Source organism: Arachis stenosperma, chromosome 9, assembly GCF_014773155.1.
Source record: "Arachis stenosperma cultivar V10309 chromosome 9, arast.V10309.gnm1.PFL2, whole genome shotgun sequence".
Taxonomy (NCBI): domain Eukaryota; kingdom Viridiplantae; phylum Streptophyta; class Magnoliopsida; order Fabales; family Fabaceae; genus Arachis; species Arachis stenosperma.
This window is the reverse complement of record NC_080385.1, coordinates 145,146,251-145,162,237: the sequence shown is the minus strand read 5'-3', so window position 1 is coordinate 145,162,237 and position 15,987 is coordinate 145,146,251. Positions and strand designations below refer to the sequence as shown.

General features: G+C 39.7%; 2 protein-coding genes across 2 annotated transcripts; both read right to left on the bottom strand.

The window, feature by feature from the left end:
* Positions 1 to 998: 998 nt before the first annotated feature.
* LOC130947972 (subtilisin-like protease SBT3) lies at positions 999 to 3,514 on the bottom strand. The gene is made up of 2 exons (XM_057876685.1): positions 2,906 to 3,514; positions 999 to 2,824 (listed from the first exon to the last, which is right to left on the bottom strand). The coding sequence occupies exons 1-2, from the start codon at positions 3,478 to 3,480 to the stop codon at positions 1,108 to 1,110; spliced, it is 2,292 nt and encodes a 763-aa protein (XP_057732668.1). The 5' UTR covers positions 3,481 to 3,514; the 3' UTR covers positions 999 to 1,107.
* A 2,209-nt stretch (positions 3,515 to 5,723) lies between these two features.
* LOC130950022 (uncharacterized) lies at positions 5,724 to 6,551 on the bottom strand. Its single transcript, XM_057878590.1, has 2 exons — positions 5,991 to 6,551; positions 5,724 to 5,894 (listed from the first exon to the last, which is right to left on the bottom strand). Exons 1-2 carry the CDS (start codon positions 6,549 to 6,551, stop codon positions 5,724 to 5,726), a joined length of 732 nt encoding a protein of 243 aa, XP_057734573.1.
* Between the last annotated feature and the right edge of the window lie 9,436 nt (positions 6,552 to 15,987).

The window sequence follows — 15,987 nt, the reverse complement described above, 5'->3', positions numbered from 1 at the left end:
ATAAAATGACTTCCATTAGAATATTAAGATGGATAAGGAATGATCATATTGAACATTAAAATATTTAATTTTTTATTAAGTTAACAATTTATTTTTATATAATATCAAACATGAAATACATTTGTTGAATTTATAGTCAATTTAATTCTAAAATTTATAGTTCTAAAATTTAGGATTGAACAAGTATATTTGTTAAATTTTTTTATTTAATACTAAGTACATGCTACCTGAATTAAAAGAGTTATGATGAATAATAGATTAATTTACTAGTCTTATTTTTGAATGGTTGATCTATATAAATGTAATTAATTATTTTAAGATTGTAATTTATTTCATATTTAATATTATATAAAAATAAATTATTCTTAAACTTGAAGGAAAAATCAGGAATATCATTGAGATTTCCTTCATAAAGTGACAGAGAACTTAGCCAATAAATAAAGAAGACAGCCTGAAAAAGAATAAAATAAATAAATAAATAAATAAACACAACATTCCAGGCCACAAAAAAATTGATAAAATTAAAACAAAATAATCAAAATGGTCGCTGAAAAAATCAACAAAAAAATATAAAACAAGAGAAAGTGAAATATTCTGAGAATTGAGGAGTATGATGGGAGAATGAAGCAATGCAGTGGGACTAATACTAAGGGTATAGTGATGGGCATGGTAATGCAGACCAAGAAGATGGAGATGTAGAAGCTAAAAAGCTTCGCGATTTATGTACATTTTCAACTCACACACAAACTGCGATACCCTAATTACGAATTAGGTGTAGCGGTTTACGTTCTAAACCGTGGATTTTCCGTTACAGTTTACATAGTTTATCAAAAAAATACATTTTAGTATCCGTTTTGTAAAATATGTATTTTGATAATATTAAAAATTATTTTATTTATTTTGGTAAATTGCCCGATAAATAGTGATACTTAAACACCTTTTTTTTGTGTCAAATAAGTAAATCACCACATCTTAACTAGTAATCACCTTATAGAGAATTATTTGACAAAAAGAAAATAGATTTAACTATGATTATTACAGATTTTGTCTTGTTTATTTGTGGTAGTTGTGATATTTCCACATGGAGAAACTTGCAAACAACAGCTCTTAAACAATACCACTTGGTGCCACGACAATGGGGCTCCTAACCCTATGTGCACCACCACCCTCTTCCACCCAAATAAGCTCTCCAAACGACACATTTTCCTTCTTGTTCCTCGTGTAACTTATTGTAACAACGTAGCTTTGATTCTCATTCTTGTGACCAAATATTAGTGTCATAGGTGACACTGTAACAACAGAACCCCTAGGATGTGTCACAACAGCTTTATAGGTAGCCTCACCAAGATCACCGACATTGGTCACCGTCCTCCTAAATTTCTTCACCATTGTCCTTAATTTTTTGTTATACAATGCTATAAATGAAGGGTAGTTAAGATCCAAAGATGGGTTAGCACAAGTATAGGATTTTGATCTTGTAATGGTCAAGATTTGCTTATGTGTATATCCCATTGCACAAAGAAGATTAACATAGTCTTGTGGAGACGCATCATATACCAAACCTGGATCAAGAGCTTTATTGGGATCAATTTGACCTGCTCCCATTACAAGAGGTGAAGCATCTTGGCCTAGATTTCCATTGTCCCCAATTGGATGTTTAGTGTTGTCCAATGGGTTCGCGGTTGTCACCACGGCGGACCTTATGGCCGCAGGGCTCCATTCAGGGTGCGCGGCTTTAAGTAAAGCAGCGACTCCAGAAGCATGGGGACAAGCCATTGAAGTTCCTGAGAGTATGTTGTAGGCACTTGGTAGGTACACATTTTCCCCGATTCTAGCGGCTGCGGCATTAGGAATAAAAGCCGCCAGAACTCGAGACCCTGGCGCCATTACATCAGGCTTCAAGACTCCGGGGTAGCTCGGAGAAGGGCCCCTTGAGGTGTAAATGGCAGCAGCTGGTGCCGGCTTAGTTCCAACAAATGTTTGTTGGAATTTGATGCTGGCAGTGGCCATAGGATCCCTTTTTGCATACTTGATGATATGTGGAGCATCCTTTGGGTTGATCACAATGCTCGGAACCGGGAAGGATACTAATTCTATTAGTACCGGATCCTCGGAAATAAAGATGGCGCCACCAACACTGGCTTTAGTGGTGGCCCTTAGTTGGTCTATGACGGACACAGATTTTAAGTTATCACAGATAACAATGACATATTCTGTGTCCATTTGTGACAACTTCTGGGCTGAATCGCATGAAGATATTGTTCTGTTATAAACAAGATTGAAGTCATAGACAACTGCATTTGCTGGGAACAGAGTCCAACCAATTACGGTTATGCCATTTCCCAGTTCCAAGCTTCCAAACGTTCGGTCTATGGTGCCGGCGGCGACGGTGAGGAGCCAAGGAATTCCGTTGTGCAAAGTGCCGAGGTCCGGGCCGGCGTTTCCCGCGGACGAAGAAACAAGAATCCCTTTCTCCATTGCAGCAAAGGAAGCTATGGCGATGGGGTCCTCGTAGAGAGTGACATTGTCAAAGCCCATGGAGATGGAAATTATATCGACACCATCAGAAATTGCTTGGTCCATGCCGGCCAAAACGTCCGACGCCAGTCGGCCCTCATTCCAAAGGACCTTGTACATGGCCAGCCTCGCCCGCGGCGCAATGCCTCTTGCCACCCCTTCTGCATAACCGAAGAAAGAGGCGCCACCGACGTAGTTCCCTCCGACGGTGGATGACGTGTGGGTGCCATGCCCCATTGTGTCTCGGGCCGAGTTCATTGAAATTGTGATGTTAGGATTCGCAGCGATCACACCCTTGTTGAAGTACCTACAGAATATTTATTTCATCAACGGTAACTACACTAACTAACTGTTTCACATCTGTTGAATTTGGATTAATAAATATTACCTGGCTCCGATAAGCTTTAAATTGCAATTTGAGGCGTTGAAATCTTGTCCTAGCTCGCATGTTCCTCTCCATTTGGATGGGATGTTTTTGGTCATTCCATCGTCTTTGAAGCTCTCGCTCTCCGGCCAGACGCCGGAGTCAATCACGCCGACAATGGCGCCGTCGCCGAGATTAGAAGCTTTCCAAAGGCCATAGGATGGGTCAAGGGAGAGATACTCAAAAGTGTGAGTTGTGTCTACGGTGACAAACCTATCCGGATAAGCCGCCACGAAGCCATGAGTGTTCTTTATTGCCTCAAGTTCATCTAAAGATAGCACTGCACTGAATCCATGCATGGCTTCATCATAGGTGTAAACCAAATTATTATTATTATTACTATTGGTTGTCAAATGATCAGAAATTGATGATAGCTTTATGGAATAACGAATGGTTGACTCATACCAATCACTGTGACTAGCATAGACCTGAGGCATTAGGGACTTGTCCATGTGAACTATGTATGTTTTGGAGCTTTGAGCAGCGAATAGAAGAAGCCATGGAACAGTCATAAGTAAAATCAATTTCTGATGCTCCATTGATTGATTTTTCAGCTCTCTAATTAAGCATCTATACTCGAAAACAGTGATTATAATTTTAGCTTAGGAACGTGAACGAGCTTATATAGACATATATTGTTTAGCTTCTTGTGCCTTTGTTTGTATGGCATGTGATTGATGCTGACATATATAATAATTGCAACCAAAATCAGAATAATAATATTAATCTATACAATAATGAACAAGTATATATTATTTATTGTATTAAGTGGGATCAAGTCCATTTGTTAAGATCTAAACTATATATGATTGGAACTAGGGAGTTAAAAACCAAACCAAAAGGGTTAAGGGACGGTGAGAAGAACTTAAAAGTTCTAGTTCAATTCAATTTGATGTTACCAACATTACTACTGTTCTGTATTTGATTGAGTCAATTAATTAATTAATTTTAGGCTTGGCAACTTCGTATCTATCAACATTTTTATCTGTGTATGGGCAGCTGAATTTAGAATTGGAATAGCATTATAGCAGTAATTCCTTCTTTTGAGTTAAGTTTCAAAGTCGTTTTTAAAATTTATCACATATATTAAAATAGTTTTTAAAATTTTAATTGCATTATTTATATCCTAAATTTAATAAAAGTGATTTAGAAAATAATATAATATATTTTTATTAATCTTAAAAACATAATTAACATAACTAAAATTTCAGAAACAATTTTAATATTTACAGTCAATTTTAAAGATCATCTTTAGAAATTAACTTTTCTTTCTTTCTTTCTTTCTTTCTTTCTTTTAGTTTTAAATTTTTATTTGTGTTGCAAATGTCTTTTTTTTTTGGGTCATAGCAAATGTCTTTTAATCTTTGTCAATGTCAGCAGAGGTTGAAAGGCACCACCCGCTAGCTAGTTGCTAACAAACAAGAGTGCCACCACGATGGTAGAAATTTCCAGGAGTGGGCCAATTCCTTCAGATGGGTTCAGCCTTTTTCTTCTGATGATTTTTCATGGTTGACATGAGATAAAAATAAGTAGGGGAGAAAAAAAATCCATCTCAATTGCATAATTGCTAAGGAATTAGTGAATTACCCATCCATAAGGTCGGCTGTGTTTGGAGAACATTCCAACAATGCAACACATACATGACCGTGGTGGTTCAAAGTGGTAGATATTCCTTCATTTTAACCACTGAGCTTGATGAGTTCGATTTTTTGGATATAGGAAATTACTACTATTATGTTTCTAGCTCAAATATTGGAACAAGGAGTCTTTAATAAGAAGATATTTATTGCTTCACATAAAAAAAAAATTAGGAGCCAACACTTTTATTTTTTTGGAAGTAAATGGAGCTCAACACAACATGGTGAAGCAAATGAAAGAGTTATAAATAGCATCATTATTCAAGATAAAACAATTCCTAGTCATCTTCAGCATGACCATCAACATTCAACAACCAAAGGACTCACCACCAATCCATTCTTCAAAACACGCAAATTACCTGTTTATAATTTCCACCACACTTGAGGCATGATTTCGGAAGAGCCTGCCATTCATTTCTAGCCAGATCGTCTAGATAACAACAAAGAACCCAAAGAACCACCTCTTTCTGTCAACCGACCTTACTGATGAGTTCGTCCACCTTTCAAAGTGTTGCTTTAGTGTACCTGAACAACTCCACGTCCTACCAAAGGCGAGCAGCCAAACACACCACACCTGCCAAGTTATCTCACAACCAAGAAACAGACGAAAAGCAGTTTCCATAGACTCACAACATAACACACACATATTGTCATTCTAAGCAAGAACGCGTAGTCTACACAGTCTATCCTTAGTATTCACCTGGCCAACCAAAACAAACCAAGAAAAAAGTTCAATCCTCGGAGGGACGAACCCTTTCCAAACAGCACTAGTGAAGCTATAGCTAGTGATTTTTTCTGGTAGAACTTCCGCCTGCAATACCTACACAAAGGAATTAGTTCTCTATCCTCTCTCTCAGTTATGGGCTTGACTGATTGTAAGATCTCGTGTAATTGGTTAACTAAATCCAACTTCCATTGGAACAACTCTCTCCTCCACTAGAAACTCCAAATTCACTCTAGCCCATCCCAAAACCCACAATCCCCTATAATAAATCCGTTAAGGTTTGAAACCGAGAAGAGCCTAGGAAACATATCTTTCAACACCCCATTAGGTAACCAGCTATCCTCCCAGAACCGGATTGTTCTGCCGTTCCCGAGGTCCATAGACAACCATCTGATCATCTTTTCTCTCACCTGCGGCTCACTTATTTGTACCGACATAGAGGCAGAGCAGACACACTCCTTGATCCAACCTTTCCATCTTTGGCCGAATCCATCTTCTGTAACACAATATGCACAAAGGCCCACTTAACCATATCATAAGCCTTTTGGAAATCTAGCTTTATTATCACAGAGCTCTTTTTCCGTGACTTCAGCTAGTGCACAGTTTCACAGGCAATCAGAGCCCCATCATGTATTTTCCTGCCCTTTACGAAAGCGCTCTGAGTCTCTCCTACCAAGCCCGGCATTACCTTTCCCATCCTCCGAACCAACACCTTTGACATGACCTTGTAAACACAACCCACCATACTAATCGGTCGGAGATCCTTTATTTCTCTGGCTCCAGTAAACTTCGGCGCCAGCGCCACCCAAGTGATATTCGAATCGCTAGGTAGCTTAGCTGACTGGAAAAACCCTATCACCGCTCCAGTGAACTCCCTCCCTAATTCTTTCCAATACTTCTTTATGAAATTCATATTATACCCATCGCTGCCTAGTGCATTTGTTGACTCACAATCCCAAACTGCATTCTTTATTTCTTTAGCCGTTGGCATCAGCTCTAACTCTGTTGCCTGTGTCTCAGTAATTTGCTGTACCAGTCCATCCCTGAAGCCAATATTAGGCGATGGCTCCTGGTGGTACAGTCCCTTATAGAAGTCTCGAATAGCAAGCTTGATCCTTACTTGATTGCTTACTAGCCTCCCATTAACCATTAAGGCATCAATCCGATTGGATCTTCTTCGCGCTGAGGCTAACTTGTGGAAATAGCGAGTGTTTTTATCCATCTCCTTTGCATGCCGAGATTTTGACATCTGCTTCTAGTGCAGCTCCTTTCTACCATTTCCTACAGAAGCTCATAAGCGCCTTTCTTCTTGCTTCAATAGTCCCATTAGCTATTCCGGTACTCACCATGTCATCTACTTTCTTTATTTCATCCTTAAATTGTGTAATCAGTAAAAAAAAAGTGAGTAATCTCACATTATTAGATGAAATTTTACACCATTAAAAATATTAAATAATGATTAATTAATAGCTACAAATCACAAAATTTGCTAGCCCTAACACTCTTCTAAAAAAAATACAAATATATTTAAGGAATGAGAAAATAATGAGGTTAATAGGATGTAATTGTAAGTTTAGTTGAGTTACACTATTCCAAGTTCAACTCATTAAAATTCACTGCTCAAATAATATTAACATCATCTATAATTATATATAAATTATAATTTATATTTAGAAAAAGTAATATATATATATATATTAAATTAGTTCATAAATTAAATAATTCATTTAACTAATTTAAATTAGTCAAATAATTAATTAATTTATTTATTTAAACAAGTATCAAAAATTTAAATTTTATCTTATATAGATAATAACTCATTAATCAACGACAAATTCTTAAATAAAATCTCAATCTATTAAAAATATTATGAAAAATCCAAAAAAAATATTGGCTAATTTAATTTAATATATGAACACAAATTAGGACTCAAATTGACTCGCAAACTCACAAAATTAGTTTACGAGATGATTTAACTCACTTTAGCTTTAGAAATTGGTATACAAAATAGTTTTTTATTTAATGTAATTTTATTTTGTCCACTTAAAATATGAAGGTAGTGCGCATAGATTTTATCTATCTCTATTGTCCTAACATATTTGTATTTTCTTTCTCCTCTACCAAAAAAAAAAAAAAAAAAGACTGGCTTGTGATGACAACAAATTCTTTCATTTTCTTTTTGCAGTAATAAATAGAAGAAAAGCCTAAAAAATACGAAATTTTGTTCTCTTAACTTTTATTGTTTGTTTATAAAGTCTTCCTAACAAAACAATATACCTCTAGCAGTTATATTCAAAACAAAAGCATCGGATATCCATATACATCAAGTTCCTATTAAGAGAGACCCATCGAAATAAATAGATGAAAACGAAATTGTGATTTATGTTGATATTCATTATTGGGCTAAATAAGATTCAAAATTGGCTGCTTATTACTCTCATCCAATTAAAATTTTCTTGTGGCTTGGTTCTCTTCTTTATTAAAAAGGAAAATATGAACTTGGTCCTATCATAATCCCATGCATAAATCAATTCCATATGTTTTAGTTTCAAGCATAAGTATTTGATATGACCGTTATACATCGGTTACGAGTTATAACTCGGCAGACTTTTTTGTAACCGACGCATTAATTCTATCGAATTTATGGCAATAAATGACCTTTGATCGGTTACATCAGAGACAATCAATTGAGGAATATGACCGTTATCATCTCCCGGCTATAAAAAGAAATGATTGAAATCGGCAAAGGTATTAAATCATTCTAAGCTGAAAAGTTCTCTTCAAAATAATTCTCATTAACTGACTTGAGTGTTGGAGTACTTTTTGCAGGTACTCCCCCCTTTGTTTCATTCGCTGGTTGAGGTATATTGTGGCTCATTGATAAGGTCGGCCAACCATTTTGCGGGAGACGAGCTATAGTTCGGCTGCAACAAGGCAAGAACATTTGGCGCCCACCGTAGGGCCGAAATTCGGAATTTTTTCTTCTTAGGTCCCAAATAGCCCCCGGCAATTATTAATGGCTGACGCGCTTCCTCCCACTCCATCCGAGCTCCTTCGTATGGTAACCGAGATTCAGCAGGCAAACCAACAAATGGCCGAGGCAAATAAGCGTATGAGGAATGAAAATCAAAGGATGCAGCAACAAATCGAGCAATTAGTCAACGCTCGCATCGAGCATAATAACGATTGTAATGAGCGGCACACTGATGATGAGCGCCGTACACATGTCTCGGAGACACCCCGAGATGATGAAGGCGGGGTCCTTGGGATAACGAAAATACAGCTGAGGACGAGGGGGACGAGCTTGACAATTCTACAAGACCGTTCACAGCAGACATCATGAATTTCCAACTGCCTAGACAATTTTCTTTACCGACAACGTTAACTCTGTATGATGGATTAGGAGATCCAAAACAACACATCAAGAAATTCCGATCAATTATGATCGTCAATGGTGCATCTGACCCTATTATATGTCGTTGTTTTCCATCCTTTTTAGATGGTCCTGCACTTAACTGGTTTTGCTCCTTGCCTGCAGATTCCATTTTGCAATTTCAGGAGCTGGCAAAAAAATTCGAGGATCACTTTGCGGCGTCCGCCATATACTTGCACGATTTTGACTATTTGACGACCGTTAAACAAGGTCCTCAAAAAAGTCTGAAGGACTACATTACCCGCTTTACGAAGATAGCCATAAGGATCCCTGATCTCCACCCTGAAGTCCACTTGCATGCCATCAAGATCGGCCTTCGCCCCGGAAAATTTTAGGAAGCTATCGCGGTAGCCAAGCCAAAGACTCTAGCCGAGTTTCGTGAGAAGGCCAAAGGCCAGATAGATACTGAGGAGCTTCGCTAGGCCCGAAAGGCTGAAAAGTCGGCAACCACCAAGGACAACAAAAAACCTCGGGAAAATAGAAAGAGCTTTAAGCCTACGCCCCGCTACGAGTCATACACGCAGTTTAATGCGAAGAGGGACGATATTATCAAGGAAATACTAAATTCCAAGTTGATCAAACCCCCTCGAAAGGCCGGAAGTTATCCAGAACCGAAGAATGTTGACAAATCTAAGTATTGCACGTTTCATCAGAAGTATGGTCACACAACCGATGAATGTGTGATCACAAAAGATCTTCTTGAACGTTTGGCAAGGCAAGGGCATCTTGATAAATTTATTGCAGGTCATATGCAGAAGAGATCCATCCCTACGACAGATCCATCCCCTGTAGGAACCTCATCAAAAGACAAGGAGAAGGTCCCCGCCCAACCCAGAGGCATAATTAACTGTATTTCAGGGGGCTATGCTGGAGGTGGACATACAAGTTCGGCTAGGAAGCGCACGTACAGAGCTATGCTAGCCCTTGGGGATACCACCAACAATCCTCAGCCAGCACAGAAGATTTCCGAGATGAGCCCGACCGATTTTAGTTGCAATGATGCAAATTTGGATGACCCTGTTGTCATCTCCATCCAGCTGGGCGACTTAATAGTTCGGAAAGTGTTGCTGGATCCAGGCAGCAACGCCGATGTCTTATTTTTTGCCACATTTGAAAAAATGAAACTAAGTACTAACATTTTGCAACCATCTGTAGGAGACTTGGTCGGCTTTTCAGGAGAACGGGTTCCGGTCATGGGTTCAGTGTGGTTACAGACCACACTAGGTGAGCAACCATTATCCAGAACGCAGGATATCCAATACATTGTAGTTGATTGTTTCAGTCCTGATAATCTTATTTTAGGGCGACCTTTCTTAAATAGATTTGCTGTAATTGTATCTACAGTTCATCTTTGTGTCAAGTTTCCTGTGCAGGATGATATGGTGGCCACAGTTCATGGCGACTTACAAGAAGCTCGGCACTGTTATAACACAAGCTTGAAACCTATCAAGAGAAACAACGAGCCACGTGTAAACTCCATAGGGGCCGAGCAACCAATGCTAACCGAGCTGGATCTCAAAGCCGACCTTCAAGGTCATCCTTTACCCAATGAAGAGCTAACAAAGCTTACGTTAACTGATGATCCCACCAAATTTACTTTTGTAGGAACGTCCGTGAAAAACGAGGAAAAGGAAAAGCTTATTCATTTTTTGCGATAGAATGCCGACCTATTCGCTTGGACATCAGGATATATGCCAGGCATAAATCCATCTGTTATCACCCATAAGCTAGCCATAAGTCCGGCAGCCCGACCAATATCTCAGAAAAAAAGGAATCTTGGAATGGAGAAACGACTTGCATCCATGGCAGAAGCCAAAAAGCTCATTGACGCGAACTTCATACGGGAAATCAGGTTCACCACTTGGTTAGATAACATCGTGATGGTAAAGAAAAACAATGGTAAATGGCGCATGTGCGTCGATTTCACGGATTTAAATAAAGCATGCCATAAAGATGCCTATCCTCTGCCTTCTATTGATACTTTAGTAGATAATTCTTGTGGTTATGGTACCTTAAGTTTCATGGATGCATATTCTGGTTACAACCAGAATTTTATGCATCCATCAGACCGGGAAAAAATAGCTTTTATTATTGAGTACGGTAACTATTGCTATAACGTTATGCCCTTTGGCTTAAAGAATGCAAGAGCAACGTACCAACGACTGATGAATAAGGTCTTTGACCAACAGATAGGTCAGAATGTTGAGGTGTATGTTGATGACATGGTCGCCAAAATAAAGGTCGGCCAGTCCCATGTCGATGATCTTGCTGAAATCTTTGGTCAGATCCGAGCTTATAACATGAGGCTCAATCCAGAAAAGTGTGCTTTTGGCGTGCAAGGACGAAAATTTCTCGGCTTCATCCTTACCAGCCGAGGAATTGAAGCTAACCCAGAAAAATGTCAGGCAATCCTCGACATGAATAGTCCCACAACCATCAAAGAGGTTCAGCGACTGACACGGCGGCTAGCAGCACAGTCCAGTTTCCTGCCATGTTTGGCGTCCAAATCGGCGAGCTTTTTCTAATGTTTACGAAAAAATGCAAATTTTCACTGGAACGAAAGCTGTGAATCCGCATTTCAGGGTTTAAAGCAATTCCTTTCTAAACCACCTGTTTTACAAAAACCTAAGGTCGGCGAGTGGTGCGCGAAATTGTGAACAATACTTTTCACAACTCTCATAATCCCTGGTCATGAACTCCAAGAACTTGGTAGCTCAATTCCATGGCATTACACAACTTCGCACAACTAACCAGCAAGTGCACTGGGTCGTCCAAGTAATACCTTACGTGAGTAAGGGTCGATCCCACGGAGATTGTTAGTATTGAAGCAAGCTATGGTCATCTTGTAAATCTTAGTCAGGCAGACTCAAATGGATATGGTGATGAACGCATAAAGCATAAAGATAAAGATAGAGATACTTATGTAATTCATTGGTAGGAACTTCAGATAAGCGCATGAAGATGCCTTCCCTTCCGTCTCTCTGCTTTCCTACTGTCTTCATCCAATCCTTCTTATTCCTTTCCATGGCAAGCTTGTGTAGGGTTTCACCGTTGTCAATGGCTACCTCCCATCCTCTCAGTGAAAGCGATTGCATATGCCCTGTCACGGCACGCGGAATTCAGCTGTCGGTTCTCGGTCAGGCCGGAATAATATCCATTGATACTTTTGCGTCTATCACTAACGCCCCGCCTGCTAGGAGTTTGAAGCACGTCACAGTCATTCAGTCATTGAATCCTACTCAGAATACCACAGACAAGGTTAGACCTTCCGGATTCTCTTGAATGCTGCCATCAGTTCTCGCCTATACCACGAAGACTCTGATCTCACGGAATGGTTGGCTCGTTTGTCAGGTGAGCACTCGGTTGTCAGGCGATCAACCATGCATCGTGCAATCAGGAATCCAAGAGACATTCACTAGAGCCTTGGTTGCTTGTAGAATAAAAGTGGTTGTCAGTCACCTTGTTCATAAGTGAGAATGATGATGAGTGTCACGGATCATCACATTCATCAAGTTGAAGAACAAGTGATATCTTGGACAAAGAACAAGCGGAATTGAATAGAAGAACAATAGTAATTGCATTAATACTCGAGGTACAGCAGAGCTCCACACCTTAATCTATGGTGTGTAGAAACTCCACCGTTGAAAATACATAAGCATAAGGTCTAGGCATGGCCGTGAGGCCAGCCTCCCAATGATCTAAGAACTAGATGTCCAAAGATTCCTAGATGTCTAAAGGTTCCTAGATGTCTAGATACAATAGCAAAAGGTCCTACTTATAGAAACTAGTAGCCTAAGGTTTACAGAGATGAGTAAATGACATAAAAATCCACTTCCGGGCCCACTTGGTGTGTGCTTGGGCTGAGTAATGAAACATTTTCGTGCAGAGACTCTTCTTGGAGTTAAACGCCAGCTTTTATGCCAGTTTGGGCGTTTAACTCCCATTTGGGTGCCAGTTCCAGCGTTTAACGCTGGGATTTCTTGAGGTGACTTTGAACGCCGGTTTGGGCCATCAAATCTTGGGCAAAGTATAGACTATCATATATTGCTGGAAAGCCCAGAATGTCTACTTTCTAACGCCGTTGAGAGCGCGCCAATTGGGCTTTTGTAGCTCCAGAAAATCCACTTCGAGTGCAGGGAGGTCAGAATCCAACAGCATCTGCAGTCCTTTTCAGTCTCTGAATCAGATTTTTGCTCAGGTCCCTCAATTTCAACCAGAAAATACCTGAAATCACAGAAAAACACACAAACTCATAGTAAAGTCCAAAAAAGTGAATTTTAACTAAAAACTAATAAAAATATACTAAAAACTAACTAGATCATACCAAAAACATACTAAAAACAATGCCAAAAAGTGTATAAATTATCCGCTCATCACAACACCAAACTTAAATTGTTGCTTGTCCTCAAGCAACTGAAAATCAAATAAGATAAAAAGAAGAGAATATGCAATGAATTCCAAAAACATCTATGAAGATCAGTATTAATTAGATGAGCGGGACTTTTAGCTTTTTGCCTCTGAACAGTTTTGGCATCTCACTCTATCCTTTGCAACTCAGAATGATTGGCTTCTTTAGGAACTCAGAATCCAGATAGTGTTATTGATTCTCCTAGTTGAGTATGATGATTCTTGAACACAGCTACTTATTGAGTCTTGGCCGTGGCCCAAAGCACTCTGTCTTCCAGTATTACCACCGGATACATACATGCCACAGACACATAATTGGGTGAACCTTTTCAGATTGTGACTCAGCTTTGCTAAAGTCCCCAATTAGAGGTGTCCAGGGTTCTTAAGCACACTCTTTTTGCCTTGGATCACAACTTTATTCTTTCTTTTTCTTTCTCTTTTTCTTTTTTTTTTTTCGTTTTTTTTCGCTTGCTTTCTCTCTCTTTTTTTTTGTATTCACTGCTTTTTCTTGCTTCAAGAATCATTTTTAATGATTTTTCAGATCCTCAGTAACATGTCTCCTTTTTCATCATTCTTTCAAGAGCCAACATTCATGAACCACAAATTCAAAAGACATATGCACTGTTTAAGCATACATTCAGAGAACAAGAGTATTGCCACCACATCAAAATAATTAAACTGTTATAAAATTCAAAATTCATGCAATTCTTTTTCTTTTCAATTTTAAGCACGTTTTTATTCAAGAAAGGTGATGGATTCATAGGACATTCATAACTTTAAGGCATAGACACTAAGACACTAATGATCACAAGACACAAACATGGATAAACATAAGCATAAAATTCGAAAAACAGAAGAATAAAGAACAAGGAAATCAAAGAACGGGTCCACCTTAGTGATGGCGACTCTTTCTTCCTCTTGAAGATCCTATGGAGTGCTTGAGCTCCTCAATGTCTCTTCCTTGTCTTTGTTGCTCCTCCCTTAGTTGTCCCATGTTGGAACTCAATTCTCCTAGGGAGGTGTTCAGTTGCTCCCAATAGTTCTGTGGAGGAAAGTGCATCCCTTGAGGCATCTCAGGGATCTCATGATGAGAGGGGTCTCTTGTGTGCTCCATCCTTTTCTTAGTGATGGGCTTATCCTCATCAATAGGGGTGTCTCCCTCTATGTCAACTCCAACTGAATAACAGAGGTGACAAATGAGATGAGGGAAGGCTAACCTTGCTAAGGTAGAGGACTTGTCCGCCACCTTATAGAGTTCTTGGGCTATAACCTCATGAACTTCCACTTCTTCTCCAATCATGATGCTATGAACCATGATGGCCCGGTCTAGAGTAACTTCGGACCGGTTGCTAGTGGGAATGATTGAGCGTTGAATGAACTCCAACCATCCTCTAGCCACGGGTTTGAGGTCATGCCTTCTCAATTGAACCGGCTTGCCTCTTGAATCTCTCTTCCATTGTGCGCCCTCTTTACATATGACTGTGAGGACTTGGTCCAACCTTTGATCAAAGTTGACCCTTCTAGTGTAAGGATGTTCATCTCCTTGCATCATGGGCAAATTGAATGCCAACCTTACACTTTCCGGACTAAAATCCAAGTATTTCCCCCAAACCATAGTGAGATAATTCTTTGGATTCGGGTTCACACTTTGATCATGGTTCTTGGTGATCCATGCATTGGCATAGAACTCTTGAACCATCAAGATTCTGACTTGTTGAATGGGGTTGGTAAGAACTTCCCAACCTCTTCTTCGGATCTCATGTCGGATCTCCGGATATTCACCCTTTTTGAGTGAAAAGGGGACCTCGGGGATCACCTTCTTCAAGGCCACAACTTCATAGAAGTGGTCTTGATGCACCCTTGAGATGAATCTTTCCATCTCCCATGACTCGGAGGTGGAAGCTTTTGCCATCCTTTTCCTCTTTTTAGAGGTTTCTCCGGCCTTGGATGCCATAAATGGTTATGGAAAAACGAAAAAGCAACGCTTTTACCACACCAAACTTAAAATGTTTGCTCGTCCTCGAGCAAAAGAAGAAAGAAGAGAGTAGAAGAAGAAGAAATGAGGAGAAAGGGAATGGCTTTGTATTCGGCCAAAGGGGAGAGAGATGGTGTCTAAGGTGTGTGAAAATGAAGGAGTGAAGGAGGGTTTATATAGGAGAGGGGGAAAGGGATGTTCGGCTATTTGAGGGTGGGTTTGGGTGGGAAAGTGGTTTGAATTTGAATGGAGGGGTAGGTGGGGTTGTATGAAGGATGGATGTGAGTGGTGAAGAGAAAGAAGGGATTTGATAGGTGAGGGGTTTTTGGGGAAGAGGTATGGAGGTGATTGGTGAAGAAGAGAGAGAGTGGTAGGGTAGGTGGGGATCCTGTGGGGTCCACAGATCCTGTGGTGTCAAGGAAAAGTCATCCCTGCACCAAATGGCATTCAAAATCACGTTTTGAGCCATTTCTGGCGTTAAACGCCGGGCTGGTGCCCATTCCTGGCATTTAACGCCAGGTTCTTGCCCTTTTCTAGCGTTTAACGCCAGTCTGGTGCCCCTTTCTGGCGTTAAACGCCCAGAATGGTGCCAGACTGGGCGTTAAACGCCCAACAGCTAACCTCACTGGCGTTTAAACGCCAGTAGGTGCGTCCTCCAGGGTGTGCTATTTTTCTTCCTGTTTTTCATTCTTTTTTTGCTTTTTTCATTGATTTTGTGACTTCTCATGATCATCAACCTACAAAAAACATAAATTAACAAAAGAAAATAATTAATTATAAAACATTGGGTTGCCTCCCAACAAGCGCTTCTTTAATGTCATTAGCTTGACAGAGGACTCTCATGGAGCCTCACAGATACTCAGAGCAATG

Bases quoted from the DNA above. Each gene is read 5' to 3' on its own strand.
- LOC130947972 (XM_057876685.1), bottom strand. From the start codon at position 3,480: ATGGAGCATCAGAAATTGATTTTACTTATGACTGTTCCATGGCTTCTT. The intron at 2,825-2,905 runs GTAATATTTATT...AATATTCTGTAG, and splicing joins TTAAAGCTTATCGGAGCCAG to GTACTTCAACAAGGGTGTGA.
- LOC130950022 (XM_057878590.1), bottom strand. From the start codon at position 6,551: ATGTCAAAATCTCGGCATGCAAAGGAGATGGATAAAAACACTCGCTAT. The intron at 5,895-5,990 runs GTAATGCCGGGC...ACTGTGCACTAG, and splicing joins TGGTTCGGAGGATGGGAAAG to CTGAAGTCACGGAAAAAGAG.